Source organism: Narcine bancroftii, chromosome 2 (assembly GCF_036971445.1).
Source record: "Narcine bancroftii isolate sNarBan1 chromosome 2, sNarBan1.hap1, whole genome shotgun sequence".
Lineage (NCBI taxonomy): Eukaryota > Metazoa > Chordata > Chondrichthyes > Torpediniformes > Narcinidae > Narcine > Narcine bancroftii.
Window position 1 is genome coordinate 316,168,679 of NC_091470.1, and position 27,788 is coordinate 316,196,466.

The window sequence follows — 27,788 nt, forward strand, 5'->3', positions numbered from 1 at the left end:
CTCAGTTTTCTTCAGGCTGACTTGCAGGCCAAACATTTTGGCAGTTTCCGCAAAGCAGGACGTCAAGCGCTGAAGAGCTGGCTCTGAATGGGCAACTAAAGCGGCATCGTCTGCAAAGAGTAGTTCACGGACAAGTTGCTCTTGTGTCTTGGTGTGAGCTTGCAGGCGCCTCAGATTGAAGAGACTGCCATCCGTGTGGTACCGGATGTAAACAGCGTCTTCATTGTTGAGGTCTTTCATGGCTTGGTTCAGCATCATGCTGAAGATTGAAAAGAGGGTTGGTGCTAGAACACAGCCTTGCTTCACGCCATTGTTAATGGAGAAGGGTTCAGAGAGCTCATTGCTGTATCTGACCCGACCTTGTTGGTTTTCGTGCAGTTGGATAATCATGTTGAGGAACTTTGGGGGACATCCGATGCGCTCTAGTATTTGCCAAAGCCCTTTCCTGCTCACGGTGTCGAAGGCTTTGGTGAGGTCAACAAAGGTGATGTAGAGTCCTTTCTTTTGTTCTCTGCACTTTTCTTGGAGCTGTCTGAGGGCAAAGACCATGTCAGTAGTTCCTCTGTTTGCGCGAAAGCCGCACTGTGATTCTGGGAGAATATTCTCGGCGACACTCATCTAGCCCCCTCTTAAATTACAGAATTGACCCTGCTGCAACTACTTTTTCCAGAAGATCATTCCACTCAGCCATCACTCTCTGAGTGAAGAAGCATCCTCTTATATTACACCTAAAGTTTTGCCCCCTAACCATCAACTTGTGACCCCTTGTTCCAATCTCCACTACCCTCAGGGCAAAGAGCCTATTCACATCTACTCTATCTATTCCCTTCATAATTTTAAAAACCTCTATTAAATCCCCTCTCAACCTTTTGCGCTCCAATGAATAAAGTCCCAGTCTACTCAATCTTTCTCTGTATTCAAGATACTGCAATCCAGGCAACATTTTGGTAAACCTTCTTTGCACCCTCTCTACCTTATTTATATCCTTCCTATAATTTGGAAACCAGAACTGCACACAATACTCCAAACTTGGCCTCACCAATGCCAGATAAACATTTTGCATAGCTTTGCGTTAATACTTTCATTACTGTATAATGATACAAATGATGTGTAGAGATACTAGCTTAAGGAGATACAAAAACTTTAGAGATACAAAGTTAAAAGAAAAATTTTGCATGCTCACGCTTCCTTCCGATCTGGTTGAATAATGAGCAAGCTGTTAGTCTGCGTGGATATTACAACATATTACATCATTGTCACTATGGTAACATTACAAACAATAGTTCTCTTAAAGAGACAGGCACAAAATTAACTAATAATTAAAAAACACAAGGGTTTAACCTTTACAGAAAATTAATGTAGAGCATTTGAATTGGGAGAATTTATGTAGTTTGGAGAGTTGATGTTTTAAGAGAGGCAAATCACATTTGACAATTTTGTTAAGAGATGTTTGAAGTTATAATTAGCAGAGCAAATGTCGGTAAATTAGTTTATGCAATGTGTTTCAATATTTGGAAGACCTTTAAGATGTTACACATGAGATTATCCATGTTGTGTTGTGTAGACAAATATATTAAAGTGGCTGCTTCTCCTGATGACAAGTCACATTAAGTTAAACTAATTTAATTATTCTGAAGCTGCTGTTGAATTGGAGAAAAAAAAACAATAAAATATTAATAAACTTAAAAGCTATTAATAAAATAATTTTATTTCAGGTACCTTTCTAGTTTTTTGCTCCTATCTTTCAAAGGGTACAGATCAGAAACTTTAGTTACCCTTTGCTTCCGATAGATGCTGCGTGACCTGCTGAGTTTTTCCAGCACTTTTGTATGTTTCATTAGTCACAGCATCTGCAGACTTTCATGTTCAGCTGTATTGATAAAATAATATTATTTTGGGTTTTTTTATTTGCATTACAGCTTCTTCGGGTGACAAAGAAATAGTTTCTCACATTAGTCAACATGGTGGCAAATGGCCATATTGGTTCAAAAAGATGGGTGAGTATTTTCACAAGAAAATGTTCAGGTTTTATGTCAGAGATCAGGATATTTGTCCATTTTCTAACAGGTTGTAAAAGGATACCATGATATTTAAGGGAGTTGTGCGTACAACCTTTTAGTTCCTGTTTGTGAACAAAGAAATACAGTATAACCAGAGAAACCATCTGGATTGTTGGGTTTATTAAAAGAAAAATGAGGATTTTTGCTTATGGGAACAAGAAAGAAATATGAATATTTACATCTTGAGTTGTCATCATTTTGCAATAATTATTTTGTAATGAGAAATTGGAAATAAGTACTGGTAGATATTTCCAAGTAGAAAATCTAATCTGTATATTAACTTTGTTATGTAAATCATCGTAATCATTTGTAATTTGCCTTTTCCATGTTGGTGAATTTGCTTTTAGAGGCATTGAATAGCATTAGTTGTGATTATTAACTCAGATTATATGTAGGTATTGTTAAAGATAGGATTATGCCACTCTGCAAGCAAATAGAGGACTTTGTGGGCCAGCTTTTTTAAATGTGCAGTGTTCACAGAGAAAGAGATCAAAACTCAATTTAACATTTTCTCTTATAATGGAATTCAATTTTGTTATTTCAGAAAATATTAATAAGCTTGGATGCTACACTTTAAAGCTACAAGTGGTGTTAAATGAAAGTAATGCAGATACTTATGCAGGAAGTTCTCTTCCAAGTAGAATCTTCAAATTCACTGTCACAGGTAAAGAATAATCTGAATGTTATATGGTTAAGCATTGCACCAGGGTCGTTATTGGAATTGACAAGTTCAAGATACAGATTTTTTTTTAATTATTGGATGAAATTCTTCAACACTTTTGTGATCTTCCTCCTCTCTGTTTTAATTGGATAACTTATAATTTTAAGACCCCTTGTTCTCGATTCACCCATCAAGGAAAACATCTTATCTGCATTCACTCTGTCAAATGAAGACTTTATATTGTTCAACAATGTCATCTGTATTGGTTGATTCAAGTTGAAAGAAAATTAATATTGTGTTATGTAATACATTGTATTTTTTAGTAGTAGGTAGTTGTAGGAATCTAAATCTTTAAATACCGTTGTTCAATAATATTTATTTAACTGTTGTGGCTTTGAAGTGTATTAATGGGCAGAATCATTTTCTGGATTGGGGCAACCCTTGCATCTATAATCAATTCCTAATTGTTGCAGATAGGACTATAATTTTTGGAACCAATGATAGTTTAAGATGGTGAACAAGTCGATAGTTAGGTGGATAGGTATCGCACCACACATGTACTGTAGTGTTTTTTTGTGCCATCTTGGATACCCCTTCTCCACTTCATGAAAATTTAAACGGGGATTTTCAGGAGTTATTGGGGTCACAAGATCACAAGTTAAAGAAGCAGAAGCAGGCCACTAGGCCCATCAAGTCCATTCCATGACTACACTAAGCTGAATTATGCTCACACCTAGTTCCAATTTCCAGCCTTTTCTTCATATCCCTTGATACCCTTGCTAATGAGATACTTATCCATTTTCTTTTTAAATACTCCCAGTAATCTGGCCTCCACTGCTTTTTGCGGCAGTGAGTTCCACAGATCCACGACCCTCTGACTAAAGAAGTTCTTCCTCCTCTCTGTTTTAATTGGATAACTTCTACTTTTAAGACTGACCCCTTGTCCTCGATTCACCCATCAAGGGAAACATCCACATTCACTCTGTAAAAACCTTTCAATATTCAAAATGTCTCTGAGATTGCCCCTCATTCTCCTGTACTGCAATGAATACAACCCAAGAGCTATCAAACGCTCCTCGTATGCCAGCCCCTGCATTCCAGGGATCATCCTAGTAAATCTCCTTTGCACCCTCTCCAACAGCATCACATCTTTTCTAAGATGGGGGCCCAAAACTGTACACAGTACTCTAAATGGGATCTCACCAGTGCCCCATAGAGTCTCATTAACACCTTTCTACTCTTATATACTATACCACTTGAAATGAATGCTAGCATAACATTCGCCTTCTTCACTACCAATCCCAGCTGGGCATTAACTTTTAGATTACTCTGCACAAGGACACTCAGGTCTCTTTGCACCTCTGAGGGTTGAATTTTCACCCCATCCAAATAGTACTCTGCCTGTTGATTTCCACTGCTAAAATATAGCACCGAACACTTCTCAACATTGTACTTCATCTGCCATATTTTTGCCTAGACTCTCAATCTGTCTATATCCTTCTGCAATTTTACGGTTTCTTCAACAATTCCTGCTCCACCACCTATCTTAGTGTCATCCATAAATTTGGCCACAAAACCATACATTCCACAATCCAAATTGTTAATATAAATTGTAAACAGCTGCGGCCCCAAGACTGACCCCTGCAGAACACCACTTGTTACAGGCAGCCACCCTGAATAAGATCCCTTAATTTCAACCCTTTGCTTTCTATCAACCAATTTTCTATTCAGTTTAATAGCAACCCTGTAATTCCATGGACCTTCATCTTATTTATCAGTCTTTTCATGGGGGCTTGGTAATCATCCATGAATCTCTGTTCCTGTCCATCAGGTGATCTCTTCCCATTTCAGCTCTGAATCGATTGTCAATTTCTGAAACAGATATTTAGAGGACAGCACGGTTGGCATAGCAGTTAAGCGCAACGCTTTTACAGCGCCAATAATTGGGATTGGGCCTGGGTTCGAATCCTGTGCTGTCTGTAAGGAGTTTGTATGTTCTCCCCATGTCTACGTGGGTTTTCTCTGGGGTCTCCAGTTTCTTCCCACCTCGTACTGGGGTGTAGGTTAATGGGGAGTAAATTGGGCAACACGGTCTTGGAGGGCCAAATTGGCCTGTTACAGTGCTTTATGTCTATATTTAAAAGAGTTCACAGATGGTGGTAAGAATAATATGGGCATAATAGGTGATTTTAAACTTCCCTTGTATTGGCTAGATCTACCGTGGTGCTCTGGGACTTGGATGAGCAGAATTTCAGTGTTCCCTGAAAAGCTTTCTGAAACAAAGTGTGGGCAACAATGGACCTCCCATTGGGAAATGAGGAAGGGAAGTTAATTATTAGTGGGAACTACTTGTGACCAGTAACCATAATTATTTTAGTTTTAAAGTAGTTATAGAAAATGATAGGACTGGTCCACAATTTAAAGTTCTAAATTGGAGTAAGGCTAATTTTGATGGCAGACAGGTTGATTGAGAAGTACTGTTTGTGGGTATAGCAAAGTCTAGCAAGTGGGAGGCTTAAAAGTGAGAGGAGAATTCAGGACCATGCGACTGACAGTACTGAAGAACCCATGCAAATTATGGTTATCAGTAATTCTGGGCTCCTCTGGTCTACCACTATCTGTTGGTTTTCTGCTTGACCTTAACCTTCAGATGCTTGCTAAGGCGTTTTTCTAGAATAGAATGTGGAATTTCCAATATAGGAGTGCCTTTGTTTGCAATTAATTAGCTTCTGCAAGTTCTGCTCATCATCAAACCAATCTTGATGGTTGTTGACTGAACAGTCCAGAATCTCTGAGAACTAAATGTGGTAAACATCAGGATAGTTAAAGTGCTGTGGATGCTCTGGCTTTTATTGGCTGGAAGTTGGTGAATTAAGTGGTGATAAGAAGCAACCTTTTTTCAAAGTCGATGAGAATAACAACATTCATTTTCATGAGGTAGTGTTTCTGTCCCTGGTGTTTTGGGTACACATTGATGGAACTTAATTAGGTAGGTGGTGTGATCATCTTTGATCTGTTCCTCAGATCATTATATGATCTAACAGTTTGCAGTGCCTATTGAAATAAAAACATAATGCTGGAGAATCTTAGTAGGTCAAACAATGTACTTTTATATAGCAAAGATAAGGATACATAATAAACATTTCAGACTTCAGGGATGATTTGTTCTGAGGTCCTGTTCTTGTCTTGCTGGCAAAATGGCTTTAATTATGACAAGATTGTGCTCTCAGAGGAGCACTTTGGAGGGACCTGGAGAGAGTGAGAGAGTGAGAGACCCAAGACACTATTTTGAGAAACCATTGTGATCACTTCCAGTTCCCTGGCCCCAAATTCCTCATCCTCACTATGGAGTGTTTGGTCCTTATATACCTGCAAAAAAAAAAGTATTGGGGCTCTGTGCTTCTATCTGGAATAAAGACCTAATGAGTTCCCCTCAACTAGCACACTTGTATTCCTGGCAAAAGTTGTTCCTGCAAAACTTCTCTTTTGAATTCTCCCACTTTGCAAATCAAGAGAATAGCCATAGCTACTGCTGTGCCTATTTTCGTATCAACTATATGGAACAATGCTTGTTTCAAACCTACTCTGGCACCATTTCCCATTCTGCTCTTGTATGGAATTTGACAATTTTATTTTCTTGGTTACTAATTTCTATCCTGGTCTTGTTTCACTTGAACCATTTGTGAAAATACCATCTTCTTTGGATTTCTGTCTCCCTCTCAGGAGCCAACCAACTACTCATTTTCACAATTAACGCACTGCCTCATACAGCTACATCTACCATATCTTCTCCCACTGTCTCCTGTAAGGATGCCATCCCTTTCTTTCAATTTTTCTGTCTGTGTTGCATCTATTCTGAAGCTTAGGCTTTCCTTTCAAGAATATCTGAAATGTCTTTTATTGGGATACATGGCTTGTTCCCTGATGCATCCTCAATTGCATTTTCTTGATTTTCAGGATGACTTCTCTGATATTCCTATAGGGTAGCCAATAACCCAATGGCATCAACATTGAATGTTCCCATTTCGAATGACGTACTCCCTCCCCCCCAGTTCCTTTCACATTCCTAAAGTTCACCTTCAATCCCTCTCCTTTATTTATCTTTCCTATTTCCATCACCCACACATATATCCTTTGGCATTGCCTCCTCCATCTGATACCAACTGCTCATCATCCCTCCCTTATCTGTCTCCACATCACCACATCTCCGCCTTCTTTTTCCTCATCTGGCTCCATCATCCCATTATGTTTTCTTTTTTACCTTGTATATATTTCTACCCCACCACCTTCTATCACTAAACATCTAAATCCTCTTCCCTCACCTTACTTCATCTGCCCATCATCCGCTAGCTCACTTGGTACCTCCTATTACCTACAAGTCTGTCTTACTTCTCCCACTCAGCCCTTTATGTTGTATTTCTTCCCTCTAACTGTCCTAATCTAGGATCACAATTCAAACATTGACCTGGTGAGTTTCTTCAGCACTTTTGTTTACTGCTCTAGACCACAACATCTGCAGATTTTCTTGTATACCATCAAACATTGACTATATCTTTTCCTCCTCAGAATTGTAGAGACTTGTAGTCATACATCATGGAAACAGGTCCTTCAGCCCAACTTGCCCATGCCAACCAAAATGTCCCACCCTCACTAGTCCCACCTGAGTTTTTTTGCTTTATTGGAATTGGTTTTTCGTGCTCTCTTTGCCAATCATGCCATCCCCAATGGCTGAATAGAAGTCCTCCTTGGCTTCATGTGTAGCTTCCAGTTTTGGGGCATAGCATAGATGTCTGTAGGTTGTTGGTTTCAATGTTAGTGATCTGAAAAGTTGAGGCATTAGCTGGTTCTGCTTAATTCATAACTTCTTAAAATGCAACAGTGCTTTTTCAACAATTGGCATGCAGACTTCGCACGAAATCAAGACCTTACTCTGTCTAATTGAACCAAAACACCTTGAGACTAACCCTAGGTGGAAGAGAAGAAGCAGAAAGGGCACCTGCACTTTAATATATGCATATCTGATTATTTGTTCAGCAGTAGCCGGTCTCCTTTCATCTTAGTTCTCCCCTTGCCTTTAGTTCAAGGTATCATTATATTCCTATATATTGAACCTTTTGTTTTTGAATACTTCTGTACTTGATTGCATTGTTGGTGTGGGACATGCTTACTGAAGGGATTTTCATTTTTATGAGAATAAAACTGATTTTTAATTTCTGCACAATTTTGAAATTAATATTTTTTTCTCTTGAGAGGGGAAACCTGATAAATTTACAGTTGGATTGCTTGATCCTCCGTTTCGCATTGGTGTGCCTTTCAACATTCCTCTGGACTTGCAGGATGAATTTGGACATTTAACTAAACCAACATTTAATATGAAACCAATTGTGGAAGCAAGGTATTGCAACAAATATTTCTGTCCAACTGCCAATGAGCATTTGGTGATGTTTTTCTTTTCCTCTCTATTTTCCTCTTGCCATTATATTGTGTATATTTGATGTGATTAGCTTCACTTTAGTTTTATAGTTTGTTGTAATGTAAAATTTAGCCAGTATTGAAGAAATAATGTATAGTTTGTTTTCCCAGGAGAAGATTCAGGGATGGAGCAAATGGGTGTCGATATTAAGGCATATTAGATACTGAAGAAGGTTATAGTATATCCTTTTCCGCTCCTCCTTGATTCCATAAACCATTCATTTTTCCTCCATGTTTGAAAAGATTGGTGTGCTTTTTATCAAAATTGAATGCACAGCTGAGTATTACAATATCAGATTTATCCTCTGAGACCAGGATCAAGCTTCTATTCTCTATTTTAAATGATTTTATCATGAGACTGCCACCTCTTACGATTCAGGAAAAGAAAATGTCATTCCCTTTCAAGATATTGTGTTTCAATGAGATGAATTCCATCCATCTAATCTTCAGTGAATTAGGTGCTCCTCTGTTCTCCCCCAATGATAGTTCACATCTTGAAATTTGGTCTATCTATATTGTGTTTTGTTCACATCCCAGCAACTTTTACATTTAAGACCTACATTGAAATCTAAAGTCCTTGGTGACTTGGCTGTTCAAAATTATTTGTAAAATACATTTATGCCACCTTAATTCCCATCAAGCCAGAATATTTCCAACATTTTGTTTTTTTTTAACTATCAAACATGTAGTAAACCCTCAATCCTTTCTCAATACTTGATTAGATGAAGGGGTTGATTGGATTTAAGGAGCAAAAGATGTGGACCAAGTTACCAGAGGGTCTTAATAACCTTTTATGGTTGTTTTGCTCTCACTGTCCTATAGGCCTCAGTCCTGCAGTTGTTCAATGTGACTTTGTCGTATGGAGCACAAGCCAATACACCTATTCCAGTATCAATTTAATGCTTCCTAACCCTGCAGCCTATAACCCTCTATTTTTATTGCATCTGTGTGCCTATCTAGAGTCTTAAATATCCCTTTTGTACCAGCCTCCTCCACCACCTCTAGCATTGCATTCCAGGCAGTTGCCAGTTGCCAAAAAAACCCAGAATATATTGAAATCCTAGTGGTTCACCATTTGATGTTTTCCAATCAAACTGCAAGCATGTTAAGGGTTATATTCATAATTGTTACAGCATGAAAACAGTCCTTTGACTGAAATCGTTCATGCTGGCCAAGTTCCCTATCTGGGCTCGTCCCATTTGCCTTCCTTTGACTTGTATCCTTCCCTATCCATGTATCTATCCAAATGCTTTTTAAATATTGTAATTTGTATCTGCCACTGGCAGCTTGTTCCATGTCTTAGATGAGGGGGGGAGGTGGGGTGGGGGTGGGGGGAGGGGGGGAGAAGAAAGGTGCAGTACAACCCGATTGTCCAAAATCAGATTCTCCAAAATCCTCATTTAATGAATTACTTTTTAAAATTTTGGATAAATGAGGATATCCAAAACAAATCAGAAATCGCTATTTATTCTGGAGCCGAACTGACCCCACAGGCTGAAAAAAAATTCACCCAACATGAAATTAGAACAATTGTTCTTATTTCAGGTAATTCCCTCCCCTCTCTCTTTGCATTTTTTCTTTACCTTCCCCTATTGACTTTTCTGTCTAACTCTCCCTTTCAAACTGCGTGCCACCATCTCCCAGCCGCAAAGCGGTTGGAAGAAACCCTTGTCCCAGCAGCAGTTGGGCTCCTGGCAGCAACAGTGATCGGTGGCGGCCAGCATTTTTTTGGTGAGAATTAAACGTTATCTTAATGCTTAAGAAGCCTTTCCTTGTTGTTTGTTGTTGTTAAAACATTGTTACAAGTGATTTGCTGTTGCTACTGGGCTGATTTATTTATATATATATACACATACAAAAATGATCAGGTTTCAAAAAAGACCATTTATCCGACATAGGAACAGTTCCAGCCATTTTGGATAATCACAGTTGAACTGTATATAGAAGACATAAGAGGCAAATTTATCATACTGTGATAAATTTGCTCTTCATGTCCCTTTTATTACCTGAAATATGTGTCCTCAGCTTTAGGGTACCTTATTCAGGTAAAAAACTGTGACTATTCAATTTATCAATGACCCTAATGATTTTAGAAACTCTTAAATTCACCTCTTAGCCTCCATTGCTCCAGGGTAAGCAGACCCAGTCTATTCCGTCTATCATTATAATTCAAGCCCTCTAGTCCTAGCAACTTGTCTATCTTTTCTGTGCTGACTAGTTTAATTGTATCCTTTCTGTGGTATAGCAAATCCACACAATGTAAGTTTTTTTTGTCTCTGATTCAAATTTGTCTCCCGTACTGGTGTAACTTTTTTAAACAAGGGGACCAGAACTGCACTGCACACCAGCTGTGGCCTCACCATTATTCTGTGCAATTCTGAAAATGCCTAATTTCTAAACTTCAACCCTCTTGCAATAAATGCTTTCCCAATTACCATATTTTAACGCATGTGAAGTGAGCGTTATATGCATTTTTTTATAAACCAAGTTCTCTCCCCGCCCCACCCTGCGCGTTATATGTTATATGAGAATATCTTTACATGTTGAAAGAATGTGCATAATTTGTAGTAGCCGTGGGAAAGTCGAACCAGCAATTTATAGCGGCCGAGGGAAAGTTACAACGACAATTTATATAGTGAGCATGGGGATGTAATAGTGGCATTGAAAGAACTTGGATTTTGGGAATATCTCTTTGGCCTAAATGCTATGGTATTCTTAGAAACAGGATATTCTTGCTTGGGAACTGTACTTTAGCAATGATAATTGCCCAGACCCATCCCCTGAAGAATGAGATTAAGATATTAAGTACCTCTGATCTGAGACAACTTTAGGATGATTCTGCCCTATGGCATCGGTTTAATCATCCTCATTACATCAAATCAAACCATAAAATTCTTAATTGCACATTTTTAACAAGATAAGCTTTAAAGAAAGGCTTTTTAAATCATGACAGAATTAAAATACTGCTTAACTCTGAAGCCTATCTTCAATCTATTTAACTGATTCCTCTTCCCGCCCACCCCCCACCCCCTTCCCGGGGGAAGTTGAATGGTTGTTAATTTTGAGAGAGTCCCGTACTGGGACTGTGGTATCTTTTTTGCTCTTTTGTCTCATGTCCCAATTAAATGTAAATTGTTTTGTCAGTCGGAATTTAGAATACTACATCAGCGAGGTATATGCGTGCACGCTTGTAGAAAAATATTTTTTGCTCAATTTATGATTTTCTGTAAGTTGTATGGAAAAAAAATACATTACTTGCTGACATACCTAAGTGATCCATTCAGGAGAATACCTGCAACCCTCTCACTTGGTCTGCCTTTTAATTTCTCTTACTGAAGTGTATGACATTTATTCTTTCCCACATTGAATGGAAATGTAGCAAATATTTACTTCTTAGCCCATCTTTATCCTGTTGTTTTGTTCAAATATTGTCATTATATCTTGCTCTCCCACTTATTTTTGTCATTGGCAAATTTAAATACCTTTGCACTCTGCTCTTTGCAGGTCATCAATGTAAATAATTGAGGACTAAAACCTACCTGGTTACATCTTTGCAGTCTGGAAAATATCTAGTTATTCTTTTCTAATATTATTTTGTTTGTACAGGTATTTCCCTGAGCACCTATGCATAGTACATAAATTTAAAAATAAAGAAAAAATATAAAAATTACGTATTTACGGGTAAAAGTCGGGTCTATCTATGGTGGCCAACCTCTCACGAGAGCTGGCTTTTGTAGCCACCATGTTGTATGAGGAATGATAACCTGGATACAGTGGGTTTCCATTTGACCAGTCAGCCAGAATGGAACATGGACATAAGTTGAGGAGTACCTGTATACAAAAAGTAACCCTTTCTGACTTGATTATTCTTTCCAGTGGCTTAGAGCTCCATTATGAAACATTTATAGAAAAGGGATCAAGTTTCATCATAAAAGGTATAACTGCCAGAGGCCCTGTGAACAACTGCCAAGGCAAGGTATGTTTAATTATAATTCATCTCCTAAAGTCTGTAATGATTGACATTCAGTAATTCACCAGTGTTTTCACCTGTTTGCTTCATATGATTTGGAATATTCTTTTGTGTAAAGATGGATCTGTGATGTGAACATTTGTTTATTTTACTTTATTTTTATACTCTTAATGTATTGCAATGAGTGGAATAGAAATAAAATTCAATTTCTAAACTACCTTTGTGCCTTTAAAAGGCCTCTAAAGTTTTGTTTGGAAATATTAACATTGATGCATTCTGACAACCACTATTCAATTATTTCATTTGTAGAATTTCACTCTTAAGGTAATGTTACCTGGATTGAAGGATGATACTCAAATATTAAAAATAAGGCTGTTGCCCGGTAAGTTTGAAATCCACATTTTTTTTAGAACTTCTGTAAAAAAAATTAATTAACAAGAAATTTAATGTTGGCATATTTAGCAGGTTACAGTGGTATCATACTGTATGTTTATAACAGTTTAGTTTAAAGAACAGTGCCAGTACATTTGATGGGATTCAACAGAGTAATTGCATGACTTGTGTGCCACAATTTGAAACTGAAACATTTATTTCTTCATTGTTGCCTCAATGTGGATTTTATGAAATTACCTGCAAATTCTGACACTCGAACCATTTTTTTAAAAATTGAAAATGTTAATTATTTAATTTAACTTTTAGATATCAAAACAAATTCCAAGAAAGTGTAAATAACACTTGTAGCTGTACTTGTATTGAATGATTAAGTGATTGCCTAAAGTGGTAACTTTCAGCAGACAGACTTCCCACTGCTGGTGTACAAAGCAGAACATGGCTATAATGGCTATGTTGCATAAGTTGGCTAGCACATACAGCAATAATAGGGCCCCTGGAATATAGTATACAGGTCTGGATTCATTATTCAAAGATTGATTTACTTGCGTTCCAGCAAATGCAAGAAAGATTCACCAGAGTTAAGTTCAGAGATTGCAGGTTTATCCGCTGAAGAGCGCAAAGCAGCTAGGTCTAGACTCTTTTGACTTTAGAAGATGGAGAAGTTATTTCATTGTAACATAATTAAATTTTTATCGGGCTTGATGGCATAGTATAGAGAAGTTTCCCTTTGCTGGGGTGTTTTTAACTTGGAGCTACAGTCTTAAAACTGAGAGAAGCAATTTCTTCACCAAGGGGTAATGAATCCTTTGAGCACTCTTATCAAGAAATAATGGAGATTGAGTTAGAAAGTATATTCAAGTCATCATTTGATTCACTTCATGTAAAAAGATCCAAGGACATGTTGGAGCATAGGTAATGATCTTGATCTTATTAAAGGTAGAACATGTGCAAAATGCCAAATGGCATGTGCCTGTCTAATCTATTTAGGTTCTGGCCTTCAAACTTGCTGGAACTTATAAGTGACTGCTATTGACAACAGTTGGTGATTTGGCACAGAGCTTCTCCAGCTGGTATATGGACTGAATATTTTTTTCTAAGCAGTTCTGTTGGTAATTCTGTTATCTTGTATAGTGTTAAGTGATGCACCTGAAAGAAGTTCCAAGTCTTGCATACTTCAGAAGTCAAAAAGTGTAGCAAACTTACTGAGTTTCCCTCAGTTTCTAAAGCTGGGGTAGAAAAAAATTCACCCATTTTTACCAAAGCTATTCAACAACCCATGTTTGAAGTTTGCATGTCTACTTCAGTGATGATATCTTGCAAAGGTATGATAAGAGAGATTTTTGTTTGTGGCTTAACATGATAGGAAGAACCATTTTAAAGGGATGTGCTGGGAAAAAGGTGAAATATGTATGGAAGCTCTAACACTGTATTGCCAATTACAGGCCCACCACATACATTGAGGATAAAACCAAATTCTAATAAAGTAGTTATTGAAAATGGAACTGCTTTTCCATTCCAAGCTGAGGTGTTGGATGAAGCAGGGAATATTACAGCACAACCCAAATTGGTGGTACATTGCAAGGTAAACATTTTTAGCTGTTAATTTTTAATGTCTGTTTTACTTTCCAATTCTGCCCCTGCGATTGTTTTCAGAATACAGCTATTCATCAAAGACTGCAAATTTTGCTGCATGGGATTCTTTAATAAGCATTTTTCTTGATGATTTGATAGCTTTTTAATGTCATTTAGGTTCATAATGTTAAAATCTGCATTTAGTTTAGATGGGGGTAACACAGTTTGCGTAGAGGTTAATGCAACGCCTTTACAGTGCCAGTAATCGGAACTGGGGTTCGAATCTCGCGCTGTCATTAAGAAGTTTGTAAGTTCTCCATCTGTCTGCGTGTCCCATCCTTCAAAACATACGAGGGGCGTAGATTAATTGGGTGTAAATTAGATGGCATGGACTCGTGGGCAGAAATGGCCTGTTACTGTGCTATATATCTAAATTTAAAATTTATAACATTAAAACATAGAGTTGTATGACATGGAACTTGTCCCTTTTGGCTCACCTTGTCCATGCTAACCATTTTGCTCATCACAGGGGCGTTCTTTGCCCCCTGCTCTACTCACTCTACACCTACGACTGCGTGGCTTGGTATAAATTTGCTGACGATACCACAGTAGTGGGTTGTGTAAAGAAAAGTCATGAGTCATCCTACAGGAGGGAGATTGAAAATTTAGCTGATCGGTACACCAGCAACAATCTTGCTCTCAATGTCACCAAAACTAAGGAGCTAATTGTTGACTTCAGGGAGGAAAAGCCAGAGGTGGAGAAGGTGAACAAATTTAAGTTCAAGGGAGTCACTATCTCAGAGGTTCTTTCCTGGACCCAGCACACTAATGGCACCATAAAGAAAGAACATCAGTGCCATTACTTCCTCAGGAATTTGCGAAGGTTTGGTATGACACCAGAAACCTGGCAAATTTCTACATATGTGTGGTGGAAAGTGTGCTGACCGGCTGCATCACACTCTTGTATGGGAACACCAATATCCCTGAGCCTAAAACCGTGCAAAGGTAGTGGACGCTTCCTAGGACATCACAAGCAAAATCCTCCCCACTATCAAGAACATCTACAGGGAATGCTGCTGTTGGAGAGTAGCAGCAATGATCAAGGATCTGCACCACCCAGCACACATTCTGTTCTCGCTGCTGCGAAAGAGTTATAAAAGCCACAAGTCTCGCACCACCAGCTTCAGGAACAGCAGCTATCCCTCCACCATCAGAATCCTCAACAACAAACTCAATCGTGGACTCGAGGACTCCTACTTGTACACTTTATTGATTTTATTTTTTATTCTCTCAGTATTGCAAGTCAATTTGTTTACATTCATTATCTGTTTACAGTTCTTTATTTGTATACATGTACACATTGTACAGTTTTTGCACCACCGATAATTGGTAATTCTGCCTTGCCTGCAGGAAAAGGAATCTCAGGAGCTCCATATGTCTCTGCATCCTTCCTTAGTATTTATTGAATTTTATTAAAATGCTCTAATTGTATCTGTCTCTGGCAGCCTATAAACGTTATCATCTGTACGAAACTCTCACCCATCAAATCTCCTTTAAAATTCTCCACTCTGACCTTAATCCTATGATTTCCTCTATTTTGGGGAAAAAGATAGTCAATCCCATATGCCTCCATACTGTAATAAACATATATGATCTCTCCTCAGCCTTGTTTGTTCCAGACAGACATCAAAGTTCCTAAAGTCCATGCTATTTACTTGTTATGTCCTACCAGAATTGAATTTCCCTAATCCTGATTAAGTTCTATGTACCACCATTTTAACTCATTTTTCAATTGATCTGTATCCAGATGTATCAATGAACACAGTTCTTTAATATCTTGACCACCAGTTTTTGTCATTTGCTAATCATACCACCTGCACTCTCATTGAAATTATAAACAATTTTGGATCCATTTTGCCAAGATGCCTTGTACTATAACTTTGATTCAACCTACCATGCAGGATCTTGTCAAGAGTCCATGTGTTTCGTGCAACCTTTATTAATATTTTTAATGGCATCCTCAAAAAAAGAATTCTCAGATTTGTGAGATACTTTCCTTGCACAAAACATACAGGCTCTTAATTAGTTCCTGGTTTTCCAAGTAAACAGAAATCCTGTCCCTCAATCTTCCAACTTCCCAACCACCGATGTAAAGTTGACAAACCTCTAACTTACATCCTCATCCTGACTGCTCTTGTTGAGCAAGGGGACAACATTCACTAGATTTCAGTCTTGTCGTACCTCACTTGTGGCTATTGGAAGATTTAAAAATCTGTCATAGCCCCACCAATCTTGTCCCATGCTTTCCTTGGGCAGATAGATTCTCAAGCCCTGAGAATTTATTGATTCTAAGGTGTGTCAATATTTCAAACACTTCCTCCTTCCTGAAACAGACATGGTCCAGAATATGTTTCCCTTCTTTAACTCTTTATCCTTCTCCATGTGGATATTTTCCTGCAATTTTCTGACTCCTGACTGAACCCAAAATAAGTAAATTATGTTGTCTTTGCTTCATACCATCTGATCTCACACATGCCCACCCCCGCTCCCCTTTGCACCTCCGCTCCTCCTTTCACTCACACTCGCTCTCAACCTATCACTAAATTTTTGATGCTTATGACAATAAACTTGAAATGCCTTTATGGGATTTGCATTGGTTGTTATTATTTAGGCACAGCTGTGTATTTTATTTTCCTGACCATTCACTCTAACACGTGCATTACATGGTACAATTGTCATTGATTTTAATGGATTTTTTTTTGTTTCCTTTTAGTTTCTTGGTGCCCCAAATCTGCCTGTGTACACAGTGGATTGTAGCAATACTGGTACTGGAATCCTAACTGGCCCTGTAATACATGTTCAAAACATTAAGAAGGACCAAACATTGAAAGCAAAAGTTGAAATAGTGGTAAGATTCAACATTATCTCTAAATTTGTTAGATTTAGCCAATGTGTATTGGAGTGCGAGTCAAAATGAAGTGATTTACTTACTAATTGTCTTTTTTTTAGTTTTCACTGTATTTCAATATCAGCAACTACTTAAACAATTTTGTTTTTTGTTTGATTAAGTTCATTTTTTTGTATTAGTAGTGTAACTAGATTCCTTTCTATTGCATTTCAGCAAGGACAATTATTCATTTTAATTTACTGGAGAGTTCTGATACATTTTGTAGAGAAACAGATGGAGAATGTTGAGCTTCACTGAGATCTAGATTGAAATGCAGTTGAAGTAAAATTAATAATAGAAGAAATAGGAATCTGACTCTTCGAGCTTGCTCTGCCACTCAATAAGATCATGGCTGATCTTGCCATATGACTTGCTTTTTCCCTACAACCCTTAATATTCTGTCCAAAATCTATATCTGCCTTAAATGCATTCAGTGAGATAGTCTCTGCTACTCCCTTTGGCAGAGAATTCCACAGATTCATTACTCTAGACAAAGCAGTTCTAAACCTACTTTCCTAAATTGTGAGGCTATGTCCCCTAGTTTGAATTTCACCGACCAGTGGAAACCACTTTACTATCTCTATACTTTTCGTGATTTTGTTTCTGTAAGATCCCCTCTCATTCTTCTAAATTCTAGTAAATATACTCCCAGGCAATTCGATCTCTACTCGTAGGCCAACCTCATCTGTGGAATAAACCTGAAAAACCTGTACCACCGTCTCAAGTAAAAAGCAGAACTGAGCACAATACTCCAGGTGCAGCCTTACCAATTCCTCGAGCAGCAAATCCCAACATTCCATTTCTCACATTGTTAACCTTTTGCACCTGCAAGCCAACCTTTTGTGATTCATGCACAAGCACTCCCAAGTTTCTGTACAAGAGAGAGCAAGAATAACAACCTGAGTTTCAAAGGGGACTAGACAAAGGGGATGATTGTGGATTTCAGGAGGACTGGGGATGACTACCCTCCACTATACATTAATAATTTGGTAATGGAGAGAGTAAAGAGCATGTCGTTCCTTGGAGTCCACTTATGAAGTAGACACAAAACATTTCCTCACTTGTAAGGAAGGTGCAAAAGTTTTTTTTTAAACTTTATTTAAAGATTTTATCACATGAATAAAACAAAAAAAATTACATTTAAAGAAAAATAAAAATAAAATAATTATTACAACACAGCATCAATGACCTAACTTAAGTCTGTCTAACCCCCCCCCCCCCGAATATACGGCCACTAAAAAAAATCTATACATATAAAAAAAAACCACCCTTCCCCCCCAAATAAAGAGTGAAGAATTAATAAAGTTAGTAATATATATATATTAAAAAAACACTCACAAACAAAAAAAATAACAAGTAAAAATACTAATAAAAAAACTTATCAAATCTAAAATATTACACATAAAACATATTTAAGTCAAACTTAATTGGATGTACTTAACAAATGGAGTCCACTTAATCTTATAAAAAGACATCTTATCTTGAATTGAAAAATATATATTTTCCATAATTAAACAAGACTTCATCTCTAAATACTACCTATCTAAGGTTAGTATATTTCTATCTTTCCAAGTAAGCGCTATACATTTCTTAGCCACCGCTAAGGCTAAATAGATAAAAGAAATCTGATAATCATTTAAGCCTAAGTCAATTAATGATTGCATATTCCCTAATAAAAATATATCAGGATCTAATACAATACTATATAAACTATTAAATATAGAGAGCTCTCTGAACCCTTCTCCATTAACAATGGCGTGAAGCAAGGCTGTGTTCTCGCACCAACCCTCTTTTCAATCTTCTTCAGCATGATGCTGAACCAAGCCATGAAAGACCCCAACAATGAAGACGCTGTTTACATCCGGTACCGCACGGATGGCAGTCTCTTCAATCTGAGGCGCCTGCAAGCTCACACCAAGACACAAGAGAAACTTGTCCGTGAACTACTCTTTGCAGACGATGCCACTTTAGTTGCCCATTCAGAGCCAGCTCTTCAGCGCTTGACGTCCTGCTTTGCGGAAACTGCCAAAATGTTTGGCCTGGAAGTCAGCCTGAAGAAAACTGAGGTCCTCCATCAGCCAGCTCCCCACCATGACTACCATCCCCCCCCACATCTCCATCGGGCACACAAAACTCAAAACAGTCAACCAGTTTACCCATCTCGGCTGCACCATTTCATCAGATGCAAGGATCGACAATGAGATAGACAACAGACTCGCCAAGGCAAATAGCGCCTTTGGAAGACTACACAAAAGAGTCTAGAAAAACAACCAACTGAAAAACCTCACAAAGATAAGCGTATACAGAGCCGTTGTCATACCCACACTCCTGTTCGGCTCCGAATCATGGGTCCTCTACCGGCACCACCTACGGCTCCTAGAACGCTTCCACCAGCGTTGTCTCCGCTCCATCCTCAACATCCATTGGAGCGCTTTCATCCCTAACGTCGAAATACTCGAGATGGCAGAGGTCGACAGCATCGAGTCCACGCTGCTGAAGATCCAGCTGCGCTGGATGGGTCACGCCTCCAGAATGGAGGACCATCGCCTTCCCAAGATCGTGTTATATGGCGAGCTCTCCACTGGCCACCGTGACAGAGGTGCACCAAAGAAAAGGTACAAGGACTGCCTAAAGAAATCTCTTGGTGCCTGCCACATTGACCACCGCCAGTGGGCTGATAACGCCTCAAACCGTGCATCTTGGCGCCTCACAGTTTGGCGGGCAGCAACCTCCTTTGAAGAAGACCGCAGAGCCCACCTCACTGACAAAAGGCAAAGGAGGAAAAACCCAACACCCAACCCCAACCAACCAATTTTCCCCTGCAACCGCTGCATCCGTGTCTGCCTGTCCCGCATCGGACTTGTCAGCCACATACGAGCCTGCAGCTGACGTGGACTTTTTACCCCCTCCATAAATCTTCGTCCGCGAAGCCAAGCCAAAGAAGAAATTAAATATAGATTGAATACCTTTCCAAAACTGTTGCAATCGATCACAAAACCAAACTGTATGTAAAAAAGTATTGGCCGTCTGATCACAACAAAAACAACAATCTACCTTACTAAGACCAAACTTTTTTAATTTCTCTGGTGTTAAATATAATTGGTGTATAAAATTATAATTCTTTGGCTTGGCTTCGCGGACGAAGATTTATGGAGGGGGTAAAAAGTCCACGTCAGCTGCAGGCTCGTTTGTGGCTGACCAGTCCGATGCGGGACAGGCAGACACGATTGCAGCGGTTGCAAGGGAAAATTGGTTGGTTGGGGTTGGGTGTTGGGTTTTTCCTCCTTTGCCTTTTGTCAGTGAGGTGGGCTCTGCGGTCTGCTTCAAAGGAGGCTGCTGCCCGCCAAACTGTGAGGCGCCAAGATGCACGGTTTGAGGCGTTATCAGCCCACTGGCGGTGGTCAATGTGGCAGGCACCAAGAGATTTCTTTAGGCAGTCCTTGTACCTTTTCTTTGGTGCACCTCTGTCACGGTGGCCAGAAGAGAGCTCGCCATATAATACGATCTTGGGAAGGCGATGGTCCTCCATTCTGGCGCAGCTGGATCTTCAGCAGCGTTGGCTCGATGCTGTCGACCTCTGCCATCTCGAGTACCTCGACGTTAGGGGTGTGAGCGCTCCAATGGATGTTGAGGATGGAGCGGAGACAACGCTGGTGGAAGCGTTCTAGGAGCCGTAGGTGGTGCCGGTAGAGGACCCATGATTCGGAGCCGAACAGGAGTGTGGGTATGACAACGGCTCTGTATACGCTTATCTTTGTGAGGTTTTTCAGTTGGTTGTTTTTCCAGACTCTTTTGTGTAGTCTTCCAAAGGCGCTATTTGCCTTGGCGAGTCTGTTGTCTATCTCATTGTCGATCCTTGCATCTGATGAAATGGTGCAGCCGAGATAGGTAAACTGGTTGACCGTTTTGAGTTTTGTGTGCCCGATGGAGATGTGGGGGGGCTGGTAGTCATGGTGGGGAGCTGGCTGATGGAGGACCTCAGTTTTCTTCAGGCTGACTTCCAGGCCAAACATTTTGGCAGTTTCCGCAAAGCAGGACGTCAAGCGCTGAAGAGCTGGCTCTGAATGGGCAACTAAAGCGGCATCATCTGCAAAGAGTAGTTCACGGACAAGTTTCTCTTGTGTCTTGGTGTGAGCTTGCAGGCGCCTCAGATTGAAGAGACTGCCATCCGTGCGGTACCGGATGTAAACAGCGTCTTCATTGTTGGGTTCTTTCATGGCTTGGTTCAGCATCATGCTGAAGAAGATTGAAAATCATCACTAATCTAGCATTAATCAGTTTCCGAATTCTATTCTGACAAATTTCCATCCAAGCTTCTTCAGCTATTATAGAACCTAAATCTTTTTCTCATTTCAACTTATCTTTATGCCAATCTGTCTTGTTTTCATTTTCTTGTAAAATACAATAAAAATCAGATATATACCCCTTTTTTAGTATGGAAAGTACATATTTCTCAAAACTAGTTTCAGGCAATAAAATCATATGTCGGCCACATATCTGTTTTACAAATGATCTTAACTGATAGTATACAAATACAGAATTTCCACTAATACCAAATTTCCTTTGTAATTCCTGAAAAGAACAAAAACATCCTTCAAAAAAAAATCTGATAAATTTTTTAGGAAGGTGCAAAAGTGACTGACCTTTCTCAGAAGACTGAGGCAGGCAAGGTTACTGGCCACCATCCTGTCAATTTTCTACAGGAGCTTTATTGAAAGCATCCTAGCCGACTGCACCATAGTGTGGTACAGTTGTAGTAGAGCATCAGGTTGGAGAACAATCTGCAGGGCCATAAAACCGGCAGAGGGGATTGCTGGTGTCCTCCCCCCTACCCCCCATTTACGTGATTTTCCAGGTTTGTTGTCTAAAGAAAGCTTGCAAAATCAATGAGTACCCATACCATCCCACACACATTTCCAGCTACTCCTGATAGGAAAGAGATACAGGAGTATCAGAAATTGAACCACCAGGCTGAGAAGCAGCTTCTTCCTTTGGGCAGTGAGACTACTGAATGACTGATGAACTGCTCATACAAACTCTCTGTGACTCAACAATTAATTTAACAAATAATATTTATTTTAATATTTGTATTTAAGAACTGAGCATATGTGTGTTATGTCTATGTGTTTACAGTGCGTTGCACTGAGAACCAGAGAATGCTGTTTCGTCGGGTTCTACTTGTACAATCGGATGCTGCAATTTGTCAGCATTTAAATAATGATCAGATCTTCTATTTTGTTTTCCTTTAAAAGTGGATGACCTCGTGTTTACACTAATTGTACTTCATACAACATTACATCACAGTACAGGCCCTTCGGCCAACGATGTTCTAATATATAAACCTTCTGCACAACAGTCCAACCCTTTACAACCAAATACCCATAATCCTCTATTTTTCTTGCATCCACGTGCTGATTTAAGAATTTTAAATATCCCTATTTTACAAACTGCACCACCACCATTCCAGACACCTGCCACTGTTTTTTTTTTAAATAATAAAAGTTACTTCTGGAGCCTTCCTAAACTTTGCTCCACTTTCCCTAAATACATGTGGTCTTGTACTTGCAATTGTCACTATGGGGAACTAAGGTGCTGGCTGTCCACCCTATCTATGCCTCTCATAATCTAGTATGCCTCTGTGAAGTCACTTATCCTTCATTTGCTATAACCTATGATCACTCACTTAACCTATCTGTATAATCTCTGCACCAATTGCTTTTCCACTCAATTTAGTCTCATCAGAAAACTTTGATACACTAAACTCATCCCCTCTTCCAAATTGTTGATGTATATTTTGAAAAGTTGTGGCCCCATCACAGATTTTATCCTAACTTTGCTTTCTGTTGGTTAACCAATCTATCCCATGCTAATACTTTACTCTCAGTTCTCTGTGTCCTTATCTTGTAGCTAAGTTCTTCATGCGGCACCTTATGAATACCTTCTAGAAGTTCAAGTGCACAAAATCCACTGCGCTTGTTAGATCCTCAAAGAACTCCAGTAAATTTATCAAACAGGGCATTCCCTTCCTGAATCTGCTGCGTCTTTTCATATTTTTTAATAATGCTTTAAAAATTGTTTTTAATATGCAGAGCTGCAAAGATGTTCCTTCAGTGGAGAAAGTAATCAAATTGCTCCCTAGCACACAAGTTGCCAAACTCCAAATCTTCAGTAAAGATGGGCAGAAAGCAATACCTATCAAACACCAGGATGAAATTGATTGGATAGCAGGTGACATTATTCAAGATCTTAAATTTCAGATGTATGATGAGGGTGATCGTCAGATCAATGTCAATTCATCTTTGGCTGAGAAAATTAAGGTAGACTCTAACTTCTAATTCATTTTGCTAATGTTATTTATAATGAATATTACATTATTTAATACATTATTTTATCTGAATAATTGAAATTGCAGCATGGGATATCATTTGCATCACTTTGCCAATGTCCATGACTTCCAACATTAAATGCTTATTGCTAAACCAGTTTGAGAAAGTTAAACTCTCTTAATTCTTCACTCATTTAAATCTTTCTCACATCTTAAGCATTGTATTCTGATCACTGTAAAATTATTTTTTTAAATCAATTATTGGATTAAATTTATCAATTCACTGAAGAATCTGAAATATCTTTTTCCTTGGCCTTCTGAATGTACAAATTCCAAACTTTTAAAGTTTCTGAATGAACAGGGGTGTTGATCCCATCATCAGACACATCTTCCCCTCTCTACCTTCCACAGGGACCACTCCTTCCATGACTGCCTTGTTCACTCCTCCATTTTCACCCATCACTTCCTTGGTACCTACCCCTGTGACCATAAGAATGCTACACCTGGACCCACAACTACTCCTTCATCACCATTCGAGGCCACAAACAGTCCTTCCAAGAGAAGCAGCACTTATGAATCTGAAGGGGTCATCTACTTCATTCAGTGCTCCCATTATGGTCTCCAATACATCGGACAGACTGGGAGAATGCATTATTGAGCACCTTTATGCACTGCAATAGCAGAGATCTCGTGGAAATCCATTTCAGTTCCCCACCCCATTCCCATGTTGACATGTCTAGCCATGTGCAAATTGGAGGAATAGAACCTCATATTCTGTCTGGGCACCCTCTGGTTTATCTGGTTTCTGTTAGTGACCCCTGCTCCCAGTCTCTCCCCTTCTCCTAACACTATTTTCCTCCAGCCTTGCATGTACAGTCTCCCCGATCAATTCTCACCATTCATGTCCTCCTATCCATGACTCATTTTCACCTTGTTTGTCTGTTGGCCTGTGCTCCTCCCCCTGTTGTTTTTTCTCTTCTCCCTTAGCCCCTCTGCATGTCTTTTGCTCATACCTTGAAGAAGGGCTCAGGCTTGAAACGTTGGTTATATATCAGGTGCTGTACATGGCGCAAATGTGGCCCATCCCCACATCTCTACTCTGGTAGTCACCAGAGCACTCTTCCAGTTCATATGGAGATTCAAGATGGAAAGGGTCCAAGTCACCAGACAACGAGGACAAGGGCGTATCCACCTTGGCCCTCATCCTGATGACCACCTTCGTGTGTGGCTGAATCAGGTTGTGTGGAACCTATGTACCAGGACTGACATTCTACCTGCCCTAGTTGAGAAGAATGTCCCTGGCCCCATTGCTATGCAATATCTCAGTCAGCTGGACTTTGACACACTGCCCATCCTTCATGAAAAGGTTTTTCCAGACAAACACCTTTAACCACAGGCCCATCAGGCATTGTTTAGCACAGAACATCCTGCAGACACTGAGAGATGAAAAGGAGAGGTTCCCGGAGCTGACATCCAGGTAATCTGGCAGAACCCCTCATCATCAGTGCTCATAAACAGGCACCAGAACTTGGCCTGGGTGATGGTGAGAGGAGCACCTCCGGTCACAACCACGACATCACCCACAATGCATGTTGTCCCTGAGATGACTGCGGTGGAGTGGAGACAGTTGCCCACCTCTTTGCAGAATGCAGACTTACTCAGTATATGGAGATGGATACAAGGGTCCTTTTCACGTTCGTCTGATTTATGGGCTGTTCCTGGGGACGCACGTAGAGTCAAACATCCCAAACTGCTGAAAGATCGTCAACTTGGTGAAAGACACTTTAGTCTGCCTGAAACCAGTTGATCTTTCAGCACTCCGAGATGTCGGTGTTGGGGTGCTGCTGACTGGCACATTCCAGAATGCAGGAGTATGTGCTGTGGGACTTACTGAAGCTTGTCACAGCTAACACAAGTGTGCTGTTGGGAAGAACCACCATTACCATATTGAGGGCCTGAGATCAAGGGGAAGCTCGTCAAACCAACAGAGGGGGAGTGACAACAAGGCACCGCATTGTTGGCAGTGGTGTAAATGTAAGTGATGTAACAGTTGTCAGTGATGGAAATAAATGGATGTAAAACTAAGGGTGGGAAGTAATTTAGAAGTTTTCTTTTTATAAATAATTTATTGTGAATAAAATCTATTGATTTTTTTTAAAGTACATCTTTACCTTCTATGGATGCTGCAAGACTTGCTGAGTTTCTCCAGCACTTTTATGATTTATGCTTTGGTTCCTCTTGTGAGACACAATTCTGTGGTCTTTTGGGGTCGATTCTGCATAGCTTTCTATAGAACCCCGTTAAACTTCTCTGTTTATTTTTCTTTCTGTCTTCGTTGTAATATTCCTGTATACTTCTGGTTTCTGCAAGCTATTCATTAACGGTCCAAATTCCGTGTTTCCACATAAGTCTTCCAGCATTTGCAGATTTTGTATTTTTCTGTTCTTCCTGACGGCCATATTTTGAATTGTTGCTGTTTGTCAGATTAATTGTAAAATCTCTAAATCTCTACACTCATCTATGGGCTGCAGCTTTAATAATACCACTGTACCACTCACTATGATTGGGCAAATCCAGATGTACAATTTGTTTAATTCCTTGGTTGCATTGTTGCATGATACTATTTTATTCATTACATTGTTATGGCAGCATGCACACTACCACAAAGTGTGGAAAGAAAACACACACACAAGGAGTTGAAGTCGAAGACTGATTTATTGCACTGGCAGCTCTGCTTATATTCTCTCCTCGCTGCTGATGTCGGGAGTGACGTCATGGCAGGGCTGATCTCTGCTGTTACTCACTTTTTCAGCTATGCGGGTGGTCACCTGGGGGGACGAAGGTTGTTGGGCCCCACAGGGTCTGCACGGTCACAGCATTCGTCAGCCATTGTGTGTACCAGGTCGCCTCCCGGTTAGTGGGCTGCTACACGATCCCCTCCAGAACTGGCGATCGGAGCACTGTTCACCGCTTTCACTGGCCAACCTCTGCTGCGCTGGAGCTACGAAGGGACAGGTTGGCTTATGTCCAGGTGTGCTGATTTGAAGCGACCGAGATTCAGCACACTTAGACCAAGTCTGATTACTTTATACAGCCCCTCATATGGCCATTGCAGAGGCATGCGGTGTGCCCTCCTCCCTCCTCACAAATGAAAATGAACTCATAGGCCTCTAAGTCTGTGGGGACATAGGTTTTAGCCTGGCCATGCAGCAGAGGCTGCTGAGGTGCTGGAGGACCCAGTTTTTCCCTCGGGTTAGTCAATGAGGCCGAGGGGTCCTCTGGATCCTTGGCGGTAGCCAGGAACTCCCCCAGTATCATCATTGGTGCATCGTATACCATGTCGGCTGTGGAGGCATTGAAGTCCTCTTTCGGCACTGGGCGGATCCTGAGGAGGACACAGGGTAACTCGTCTGCCCAATTTTGCCCCTTGAGTCAAGCCATCAAGGCTGGCTTTAGATGCCTGTGAAACCGCTTCACCAACCCATTGGCTTGAGGGTGATAATCTATGGTGTAGTGGAACTGAGTTCCCAGCAACTTGGCCAGCACCGTCCAGCGTCCCGAAGTTAACTGTGTACCTCTATCGCAGGTCATATTCTCCAGTACTCTGAATGCAGGTCTTAGTGATTATATCCACCAGCAGGACTGCGTACGGCCACCTTGTGGAGCAGTCAATCATGGTGAGGAGATATCTTGCCCCACAGGAGATTGGCAGCAGCCCAACAATGCCAATATGGATGTGGCTGAACCGACGTTGCGGTGGCTCAAATGTCTTAGGGGAGGGGGTGGCCCTTGAAGCGGGTCTGTACTTTAGTCATCTGGCAGAACGTGCAGGTCGTGGCCCACTGACTGACCTTTTTCTGAAAGTTGTACCAGACAAACCTACTGGTCACCATTTCAACAGAAGTCCTTATGGCAGGTTGTGCACTGTGTCAAAGACCTGCCACCTTCATACTGACGGCATGATGGGGCAGGGTTTGTTGGTGGAGACATCTCAGGGGAGCGTCTGGTTGCCAGGACCAATGGAGACATCCTCCAGCCTGAGGCTGGACACTGCTGATCTGCATGCCAGGATCTCAGGGTCCTCATGCTGTTCCTTGGCTAGGGCAGTATAGTCTATTCACTGGGATAGGGCCTGGATGGACTTGATTGTGGGGTGGTACAGTGTGTCGGATACCATGTTCTTACCCACAATGTTCTTACCCGAGGTGAATTCAAACACGTATGAGAGGTGTCGCTGCTGCCTGGCTAACCACGAGTCAGGCACTTTGTGGTAGGCAAAGGTTTAACGGTTTAATGGAGGCTGTTGTTGGAAGTCAACGACCCACACTGCTGTCTGCTGGTCGAGTGAGCTCACCATGTAGTAGTAACGTACGTCATCGGCATTGATC

At 40.2% G+C, this 27,788-nt stretch overlaps 1 protein-coding gene across 6 annotated transcripts in view; it reads left to right on the plus strand.

Moving 5' to 3' along the window:
- The window catches only part of smchd1 (structural maintenance of chromosomes flexible hinge domain containing 1), a 196,435-nt gene that overhangs the window by 98,258 nt on the left and 70,389 nt on the right, over positions 1-27,788 (plus strand). For all 6 annotated transcript variants that reach the window (XM_069921732.1, XM_069921734.1, XM_069921733.1 and 3 more), the window contains 8 exons: positions 1,920-1,997; positions 2,605-2,724; positions 7,972-8,116; positions 12,070-12,169; positions 12,473-12,545; positions 13,999-14,138; positions 16,902-17,036; positions 23,165-23,392. In XM_069921732.1, coding sequence (XP_069777833.1) covers positions 1,920-1,997; positions 2,605-2,724; positions 7,972-8,116; positions 12,070-12,169; positions 12,473-12,545; positions 13,999-14,138; positions 16,902-17,036; positions 23,165-23,392 — 1,019 coding nt within the window. The remainder of the gene's footprint in view (positions 1-1,919; positions 1,998-2,604; positions 2,725-7,971; positions 8,117-12,069; positions 12,170-12,472; positions 12,546-13,998; positions 14,139-16,901; positions 17,037-23,164; positions 23,393-27,788) is intronic.